This window comes from Poecilia formosa, unplaced genomic scaffold (genome assembly GCF_000485575.1).
Source record: "Poecilia formosa unplaced genomic scaffold, Poecilia_formosa-5.1.2 Scaffold1240, whole genome shotgun sequence".
In the NCBI taxonomy this organism is placed as follows: Eukaryota; Metazoa; Chordata; class Actinopteri; order Cyprinodontiformes; family Poeciliidae; genus Poecilia; species Poecilia formosa.
This window is the reverse complement of record NW_006801179.1, coordinates 4,237-14,110: the sequence shown is the minus strand read 5'-3', so window position 1 is coordinate 14,110 and position 9,874 is coordinate 4,237. Positions and strand designations below refer to the sequence as shown.

General features: G+C 39.1%; 1 protein-coding gene across 1 annotated transcript in view; it reads left to right on the top strand.

Moving 5' to 3' along the window:
- Window positions 1-747: 747 nt before the first annotated feature.
- The window catches only part of LOC103132717 (kinesin heavy chain-like), a gene marked incomplete at its 3' end in the record, with an annotated part of 13,355 nt that continues 4,228 nt past the window's right edge, over window positions 748-9,874 (top strand). Inside the window, exons 1-15 of the mRNA XM_016667551.1 lie at window positions 748-1,237; window positions 2,708-2,795; window positions 3,665-3,738; window positions 4,504-4,608; window positions 4,803-4,851; window positions 4,964-5,019; window positions 5,145-5,232; window positions 5,820-5,944; window positions 6,015-6,119; window positions 6,190-6,338; window positions 7,607-7,755; window positions 8,389-8,564; window positions 8,636-8,704; window positions 9,553-9,759; window positions 9,831-9,873. Of these exons, the coding sequence (XP_016523037.1) occupies window positions 1,112-1,237; window positions 2,708-2,795; window positions 3,665-3,738; window positions 4,504-4,608; window positions 4,803-4,851; window positions 4,964-5,019; window positions 5,145-5,232; window positions 5,820-5,944; window positions 6,015-6,119; window positions 6,190-6,338; window positions 7,607-7,755; window positions 8,389-8,564; window positions 8,636-8,704; window positions 9,553-9,759; window positions 9,831-9,873 (1,609 nt within the window). The remainder of the gene's footprint in view (window positions 1,238-2,707; window positions 2,796-3,664; window positions 3,739-4,503; window positions 4,609-4,802; window positions 4,852-4,963; window positions 5,020-5,144; window positions 5,233-5,819; window positions 5,945-6,014; window positions 6,120-6,189; window positions 6,339-7,606; window positions 7,756-8,388; window positions 8,565-8,635; window positions 8,705-9,552; window positions 9,760-9,830; window position 9,874) is intronic.

Sequence of the window (9,874 nt, the reverse complement as noted above, 5' to 3'; positions counted from 1 at the left end):
TGCAGCCGAATAAAACGCGTTTCTTGTCTTACACTGCCCTCTAGTGGGTAAAAATGAAAGCGCATCTAACTGACCTGCAGATATTTACCTCAGCAAAACGAGTTAGATGGACTTAAAGTCTTGATAAAATGAGGGATTATTATTTATATGAATTATAAAAAGCTTTTACTCTTACTTTTTCCAAAAGCTTGTTTAAAATGCTGTAATATGCTACAACTCATTGGTTTATTCTAAGAGAGAATCTATTATGATCTAAGACTTGAATAAATACAAACAAGTAAAGTTTTACAGGTCAAGTTAAGCTTTTTAAACCTAATAGCAACTGTTAGTGGCAGCATCATGATGTGTATGTTAGTTTTAAAAGCTTTTTGTGATGTTTTGGAGTTTAAACCTGCTTATCTGTAGCAATGCCTCACTTTTAGTTTAAGAAAAACAAAAACGAACCTGAGTTTGTTTATGAATATATTATAGTATCTAGACAGTATTACCAGTCGATTTAATAAAAAACGCTTAATAAAATCTGCTTTTTTATCCTAAATATAGAATGAAGCAGATTTTATCACTTTAAATTAATGCAGCAGAAAATTTGTTTCTGCACAAAAATGTGTAACTTAAGTGTTAAAGATAACGGAGGCAGTATGCTGTGTGTGTGTGTGTGTGTGTGTGTGTGTGTGTGTGTATGTGTATGTTCGCGCGTCTCCGCCAGACATGCGCGCGCCGCGGCACCTTCCGGGAGCGCGCACCGGTCTCCTCAGCGGTCCAGGACGATGCGGCTCTGTTGGCTGATGCTGCCCTGACTCCCCCTCTCTTCCTCCTCCTCTCTGCCGCTTCCTCCTCCTGCTGGGAGAGTCCGACCGGCTGCAGAGCAGCAGGACGCGCCCGCACACCGAGCTGCGAGCTCCGCATCGGGACGCAGCGCTGCGGCTCGTCCCGCCTGGCCATGGCGCAGATAAGGAAACTCGGCGCTGCTGAGCTCAACTCTCAACTCCGTGGAATCCAGGAAATGCAGCGATAGACTTTCATCTAATGGTTCCAACCTTTAATAATTAGCGGCTCCTCTCCTGTCAGGCTTTTTTGTTTTCGCTTCTGAACGGCCGCCGCAGCAGCAGCCATGGTGGATGCAGCAGAGTGCGGGGTGAAGGTGATGTGCCGCTTCAGGCCCCTGAACGAGGCCGAAATCACCAGAGGAGACAAGTACATCCCCAAGTTTAAGGAGGACGACACCGTGGTGATAACCGTGAGTCTGACTGCTGAGCTGACGCAGGACGGAAAGTGCGCAATAGCGTTTATAGGAATGATGCATAAAGGGGAGAAATGCGCGCCTTTTGCAGAAATTTAGAGATAATAGGATAATAAACATGCAAATGTTTAGGTTTCTGAAGAGAAATTAATAGAATACAAAGGCTTAACTGGCTTTTGCAGGGATTCACTGCATAATAATTAGCATTAAAGGTTCAGTTTTATACCAGAGGTCCTCAAATTTCATGTCTGATTTTAGGAACGACTATGAGCAAATATTTTCATTAAAATGTGCTTGAAAACATAGAAATGAAAAGAAATGTCTCCAGAGGCGGTTCTAGATTATCTGGGGCCCTGATCAACATTGGATTTAGGAAACTTGTTCCATCAGAAAGGGTTTCCTTTTGTTTAATGCTCCTAGTATCAATATTTATCAGTATGGGCCTTTATCTTGTTCATTAAGTAAATCAATTGTGCAGCTTTCATGTTGTTGTTTTTTTAAGTCAGGAGATTTTTTTTGTATCTACAAGTCAATTTCACTTTTATGTTGATTTATTTTCATTTGAGATTCAATTATTATCATCAAATTACAAAGTTTTTTTTTTTCCTTTTATATGAACTGGAGGAAGTTTGTTTATATGGAGAGAAATTTGTTCCAATATTACTGCAAGCAGAGAAAATGTTTCAAAAAATAAAATCAGAAAAAACTAAACAATAAAAAAAACATTGAAAATAATTTGAATAAGATAATTTAGATAAAATAAAATCTGAAAAAATGGCAAACTGTATAAATGTAGGTTCAACTACTGTATACATGTTATAAATTTTTCTCAAAATAAATTTTTTTTGATTGTGAAGTTTTTCAATGTTTCTATTTTTAAAATACTTTTTTTAAATTTAAAAATAAAAAATGTAAATTAGAAATAAAATTGGAACTAATTTCTCTCCGTAAAAATAGTTTCTTAATGTGATCAAATTTCTGGGCCTTAGTTTTAAATTTGCTTTGCTGCAGCCAGTCAGACAAACCGGACCAGCTCTACATGGTTTGTGCTGTCGCATATTTGATCAAACGGCTTCCTGCCTGCAGATCCAGTTTGTGTCAGGAGTTTCTCTGCTGTATTTTAAGGCTCTGAGTGCTGCTGCAGCTGCCTTTAAATGCTGAGAGCAGCTTTATGCACCGATGAAACGTTACCCCTGAGATGAAGCCAGAGGAATGATGGATGGCCAGAAATCCCTAAAAGTTCATTTAAAATCATTTTTTGGGGACAGTTGCATTTAGAAATACATGTTTTTTTTTCCAACAATCAGGGCAGCATATTAGCTTTTTTTTCCAGCTTTTTATGTGTAAAATGACTGAACTCGTTGCAGAAATTCATTAAATCCATAAGAGTTAAAGTGTTGTCAGCTCATCCACAGATCGGAAACAGATGCTGACGTGTCGTTCTGGATCCGTTTTGTTTTGAAACAGGGCAAACCGTACGTGTTCGACCGCGTTCTGCCGCCAAACACGACGCAGGAGCAAGTTTACGAGCAGTGTGCCAAACAGATCGTCAAAGGTACCAGGGCTGCAAATTTATTACAAACAGTACACACACGAAGATATTTATATGATCTTTTCTTGTCAGTTTCTTTTAAATATGATATTATACATTGTTTTATGGGAATGTTTCCATCCTTTCTCACAAAACCGAAAAAGTACAACAGAGAATGAGGACCACAATTAGAAAATGAAAAAATATCTTTACAAGAAGAAAGTTGTAATAATATGAGAATATTATGATTTTATTCTCATAATATCACCATAGCAACCATTTACTAGGCCTATTTTTAATCTCTCCGCACTGTAAAAACACCAAATGTTACCAAGTATTTTTGTCTACTTTCTCGTAGAAACATCTTGGTGCCCTTGAGACGAAACAAAACTAACTTACTAATATCTTTTCAACAACATACATGAGCTTGTTTTAAGCCAGTAATTCCTTAATGTTGCTAAAAATAAAAGTACTAGTTCCACTGGCAGATTATTTCACTAATAAACCAATATTTGTGAAACTAATACTTTTCATCAATATTTAAGAATTAGTCACTTAAAATAATTTCCTATATTTTGTTGAAAAGTTACTTGTTAGTTTTCTTATTTCTAGTGAACTAATACATTTTCACTAGAAACTAGACTGAAAATACTTGGTAATATTTGGTGTTGTTTGAGTCCAATCAGCAGCTTTGTCTTTATATCAATTATCAGCTAAGTTACAAATTCCTAGAAATCCACACAGAAAAAGGTAAATAAATTGCAGTTTTGAGGAATTATTCAAAATTTCTGAATAAATATTCTGGTTTTATCCCTTTCCTCCTCTAAACATAATTTTTGTACATAATTTCTGGGTTGTATTATGAAGTTTCCAACATCTCTGTTTCATTGTAGATGTGCTGGGTGGATACAACGGGACGATCTTCGCTTACGGACAGACGTCTTCTGGAAAGACCCACACCATGGAGGTCAGAGGTCACGCTCAGCCGGTGGCTCAAGCAATGAATCAAGAGTTTTGTTGTGAACTTTAATCCACAGTGTGAGGATTAGAGGATTGTGTAACGGAATTAAGGAGAGTTAGACCCAAAGTAATCTAAAGACAGCCAAGCCTCTGGATAAAACAATAAGGTCAAACATTGTTTCGTTCTACAGAAACTGATTTTTATGAGTATAAATTATTCCAAATGGAGTTGGTTAATCCCCGGAGAAAGAGCCTGAAGCCTCTTAATTCTCTGATCTGATCCGTATGACGGGGTTCTTGGGCCATCGCAGATTAAAACAAAAATGAATACATTTCCACCAAAAACCTAAAAAACATTTCTGAGTTTGAGAAGTAGAACATTTTCCAGAAAAACTCAGAAATTTTCCAGAAAAAACAGAAACACTGAGTTTGAAAGGTAAAAAAATTGCCAGAAAAAACAATGACATGTTGAGATTAGTCTCAGAAATTTACTTGAAAACATTTGGAAATGTCTGAGTGTGAGAAGTTGAAAATTTGTTAGAAAAAAACACATTTTCAAGAGTTCCAAAAGTCTCAAAATGTTAGTATTTTCCAGCAAATGTTAAACTTTAATCCAAAAGGTTTTGGCTTAAATTTAATCTTCTTTTTTATTTCTCTATCCCTAATACACCGTCGCAGATCTGTGGCTTTTTGTTTTGTCATCATCAACTTTTTTTTTGATAATATTTGCTAATATATTTTACACATATGACTGAAAGTTTGTTTCGTTCAGGGCAAACTGCACGACCCGCAGCTGATGGGAATCATCCCTCGCATCGCGCAGGACATCTTCGACCACATCTACTCCATGGACGAGAACCTGGAGTTTCACATCAAGGTACAGAGAGCCACATGTTCACTGCCTGCACAATAGAAAAATAAACAAAATAAAGTAAAAAAAAACTATGTAGAAAGACTTAAATGTATATAATAACAACTATTACTATTATTATAACAATAATAATAAATGAAAAATGATTAAATTCTCAGTAAATAGCGACCAGACTCTAAATGTTCATTTTCTCTCTTCAGGTTTCTTATTTTGAAATCTACCTGGATAAAATCAGAGACCTGCTGGACGGTGAGTCTGTTCTCCCACTTCCACATTCTGACCTGCAGGAAACCACATTTTATTAAGGATCTTTATTAATTCAAGCACCAGCTGAGATTTGAGATCTTTGTTTTGTTTTCAGTGTCGAAGACGAACCTCGCTGTGCATGAAGACAAGAACAGGGTCCCCTATGTGAAGGTCAGTAAGACGAGTTTCAACTTCTTCAGTGAGGGTTAGATCCGGTGTGACATAAACATGTCTTAGACGAACAGCAGCTGTTTTTGTTTTTAAATGATGATCTTCCAGCCTCCTCTCTGCTTCAGGGCTGCACTGAGCGCTTCGTGTCCAGTCCTGAGGAAGTGATGGACGTCATCGACGAGGGGAAGGCCAATCGGCACGTGGCAGTGACAAGTATGTCAACATATTGATTTACAACATGTTGATCACATTTATTCAATTATAACTTTTTACTCAGTTTGAGCTGCTATACTGCGGATATTCTGTTGCAAAATGAAATTTCCCTTAAACAAAAGTTCAAAAATAACCCTGAACTACCTGCTTTTGGCCAGTAGAGGGCAATAACACTGGGATAAACAGCATTTAAAACGCTAAAAAGAGATTTTTTGCAAAAAACAATATTCAATTTAGAAATTAGATTAACATAAAAACATCAAAAATCTTGTTCAAAACCAGATTTTTGCTGGTAAAAAATGACCTGTGAGTGTTTACTTTTCCTACTAAATATCTTCATTATGTTGTTGGATGGCGTAAAATCAGACAATGTCTTGGGAAATCGAGTTTTTCTCACCAAAAGACACAGTTTGGTAAAACAATTATATGTGCAACTGCTTCAGAAAATGGATTAAATCTATCTTTTAACTGGGTTTTGTCATCTGTCATCACCACCTATGTGGTGTTGGACTATTTAAATGACACGTTGGGAAAGGGACTTCTGTTGAACTGCATGAAGAGTCTGATTTTTCTGTTTTGTGCTCCAGACATGAACGAGCACAGCTCCCGCAGCCACAGCATCTTCCTGATCAACATCAAGCAGGAAAACGTCGAAACGGAGAAGAAACTGTCGGGAAAGCTGTACCTGGTGGATCTGGCCGGCAGCGAGAAGGTCAGTCTGAGATTAACGTGGCCGCATTCCTCTGCTGAGCTGCGATTCATAAAATCCGACTGTTTGACAGGTCAGCAAGACCGGAGCAGAGGGGGCGGTGCTGGACGAGGCGAAAAACATCAACAAATCTCTGTCGGCGTTGGGGAACGTCATCTCGGCTCTGGCTGAGGGAACGGTGAGTTGGTTCTCCCTGAGGATCTGATGGGGCGTGTTGGAGATGGTTGATCTGATCCCGGTTCCCCCAGAAAACCCACGTGCCGTACAGAGACAGCAAGATGACCCGCATCCTGCAGGACTCCCTGGGAGGAAACTGCCGCACCACCATCATCATCTGCTGCTCGCCGTCCGTCTACAACGAGGCCGAGACCAAGTCCACGCTCATGTTTGGACAGAGGTACTCCTCGCTTCTTCTCTGGAGCGACAGTGAACAGAAAAACATTCACATTTTGGGCCTCAGCTGCTTCTAAAAACAGTCCAAACGCTGAGAAAAGCAAAATGTTTTTTTTTTTTTTGGTGTACGGCAAATGAGTCGTGTCAAAAACCTCCAGAATGTAACGTGACAAATCAGCAGGCTCTGCCCGTTACCTAGCTACCTTGGGTTGCTAAGTAATGGAATTCCATCCGTTACCTAGCAACCCAAGCTGAGCTTCAGCACATTTGGTTTTACTTCTGTACAATGGCTGCTGGAAAAGACAAGTGTTTTGTTGTTGACTTACCATCCAGAAGCCGCTTGCTGCATACTTGTTGGTTGTGCAGGAGGTTCTTCTTGACTTGCTGTCTTGAGGCCGATAAATATAATTTCAGGGGCCTCAAATGGCCCTCGGACCACAGTTTGGACACCCCAGATCTAGATGTTGATTTGAAGTAAAGTTGGGGTATTTAAGTGATCCTCCCTTTTTTTTATTGTGTCCACTTTCTGCAATGAATTGACAGTGTAAACAGCTCCACATCATGATACTGCCACCACCATGTTGTGATGTATATTCGCCTGCAGTGTTTCAGCTCTTTGGTTTGGTTAATGAGGGTCTGTCTGTAGGTGAAAGTTGGCATCAGTTCTGCAAATCAACGAGCACATGGTCCGAAGACTTCATCTGGGTTTATTTCTGTTTATATTTGTTTATTCGTTTATTCTCTATCTTTATGAAAATGTTTGGTGTTAATGCAGACGGAAGCAACGTTTTGCAGGAAGAAAATATATTTTGTGGCTATTTTTGGGGATTTTTTGTGGAGATTTTTCCAGCTCAGGTGTTGAAACCAACATGGAAACTGCTTCATTCAGTAAGGGTGTTAAAATTGGGGGTCGGGAGCCATTTACAGCCCATGGACTGATTTTGTGCGGCCCTCAAAGCACTAAAAGTAAATAAATCACAACAAAACTTCAACTTTTAAATAAAAATCTACTTACAGAAATGTTAGATGCAACACAAAGTGATCATCTCTTCCAAGCTTCCTGGTTTCCTTCTGTTGCCTTGGTAACTAGGCCATGTACTCTTTGACTTTTACTCTAAAGTACACATTTGTGAACTAAAATCTGCTTTTCATTGCTGGATTAAAGCTTCAAGGACATTTTATTTTTATTGGTTAGAGTAGACAAAACATTTGGACCCTCCTGGTGTGCAGATGATGTGATGGACTGATGGTGGCTTTAATGTCTGGGTTCAGGGCGAAGACCATCAAGAACACGGTGTGTGTGAACCTGGAGCTGACCGCCGAGGAGTGGAAGAAGAAATACGAGAAGGAGAAGGAGAAGAACAAGAGCCTGAAGAGCGCCATCCAGAGGCTGGAGGCTGAACTGAACCGCTGGAGGAACGGTAAGAGGAAAACGCTGCAATCTGCTGAGTCTGCACTGTGTCCCCATCCTCGCTCTTCCTCATCCTCTGTTGCCTAGTAACCACTGAGACTCCTCCTCCTCTTCTGCAGCCATTGTGTTTTAAATCTTGCTGAGTTCCCTTGTTGGTGATGGAAAATGTTCCTAAGCATTAAATCAACTCGCCCTCTTAAGCCTTCAGATATGCAAAAGCAGCACACACACACACACACACACACACACACACACACACACACACATTATGCTGATGCAGTGTTTCTGCAGTGAGGCTCTTTGCTCTTCATCACCTCCTGGCTGCCATCACTGCTGATCTGAAGCAGCATTCGGCCTTTAGTTCTGTTAAATCTGATTGTTCTGCTTATTTTCCACCTTCACTTCCTGTTTTATTTTGAAGGTCTCAACACCAAACCATATTCAAAGCGTTTTCTCGTTTTCAGTAAATTTTGTATTTCAATCAGGTTCTTATTGTTGTAATTTTTTTTAATGAATGCATTATCTTATGTATGTTACTCTTTAACATACATAATTATTTTAGTAGTATAACATTTATTTTACTTTTCTTTTTAATTAATTTTTTTAAAGATGTTTATTTAACAGGATATTATTATATTTACAGGGGAGAACGTTCCTGAGGAGGAGCGTCTGAGCTCTAAAGACCAGAGGAGCATCGAGCAATACGACAACACTCCCATCATCGACAATCTGCCACCAGCAGGGGGCGACGTCTCCAATGAAGAGAGGAAAACGTTTGAGGACGACATCAGGAACCTGTACAAGCAGCTTGATGACAAGGTGAGGCTGAAGAAGAAGAAGGAGAAGAAGAAGAAATTCATCTGGATTTATTTGTTGTTTCGTTTCTCCAGGATGATGAAATCAACCAACACAGCCAACTTGCTGAGAAGCTTAAAGAGCAAATGTTGGACCAAGAAGAGGTTGGTTTCACTTTATCGTATGATTTATATAATAAATAATAAAATAAATTGGTCAGCCATGATGAAAAAATCCCACTGAAACATCGTCATCGTCCCTAAAAAAATCAATATGGAAGTGTGCTCAAGCTTTTACTTTTTACAGTTTTTTAATGCGATAAATATTTTGGTGTTTAGTTGAACTGTGAGGCATTTTTGAAAGGAAGATTTTATTTTATTACAAAGACAAAATTCTCTGCTTTGCTCATGTTTTGTTCTTTAACTTTTAAATCTTGTAAATCCAATGTTCTGTTGAATCGCTGCAGTTTGTTTGATTTATGATGCAGAATAACAGGAAATATTGACATCTACACTGAAAACACAATTATTGTTGTCTGGTTTCTAGTGGAAATATCTTAGTTTAATTAAAATAAGAGAAAACTAACTTACAAGTTACTTCTCAGCAAGTCAGCAAGTTACATAAGCTTGTTTAAAGTTAATTCTTTATTACTAATTTAAAAAATTACTACTGGCAAATCATTGTACTTATAACATGAGAAAATGTTTTGTAATAAGTGAAATAATCTGCAAATAGAATTAGAACTTTTTCATTACTGACTTAAATCAAGCTCCTATATTTTGCTGAAAAGTTACTTGTAAGTTAGTTTTGTTTTATTTCGAGTGGACTAAGATATTTGCACTAGAAGCAGGACAAAAATACGTAGTAAGATTGTGTATTTTTGCAGTGTAGCTATTGATTTCATTCACACAATAATTACATACTTTTTGAGTTCAGAACAGATTTTATAAGGTCCTAAAGGAGTTAAAAGTTAAAACCTGCTCATTTTTCTTTCCCTGTTTTTCCGTGACAGCTGCTGGCGTCTACGCGGCGGGATTATGAGAAGATCCAGGAGGAGCTGTGCCGGCTGCAGACGGAGAACGATCTGGCCAAGGAGGAGGTGAAGGAGGTGCTGCAGGCGCTGGAGGAGCTGGCCGTCAACTACGACCAGAAGAGCCAGGAGGTGGAGGAGCGAGAGGCGGCCAATCAGCAGCTGATCGAGGAGCTGCAGCAGAAAGCCGTGAGTTCACCTCGCCGAATCCAGCGTCCGGTTTGACGGGTCAGAGGAATTGACGCTGTCGGTGTTGGCAGGCTCTGCTGTCGGTGGTGCAGCGGGAGCTGAGTCAGCTGGAGGA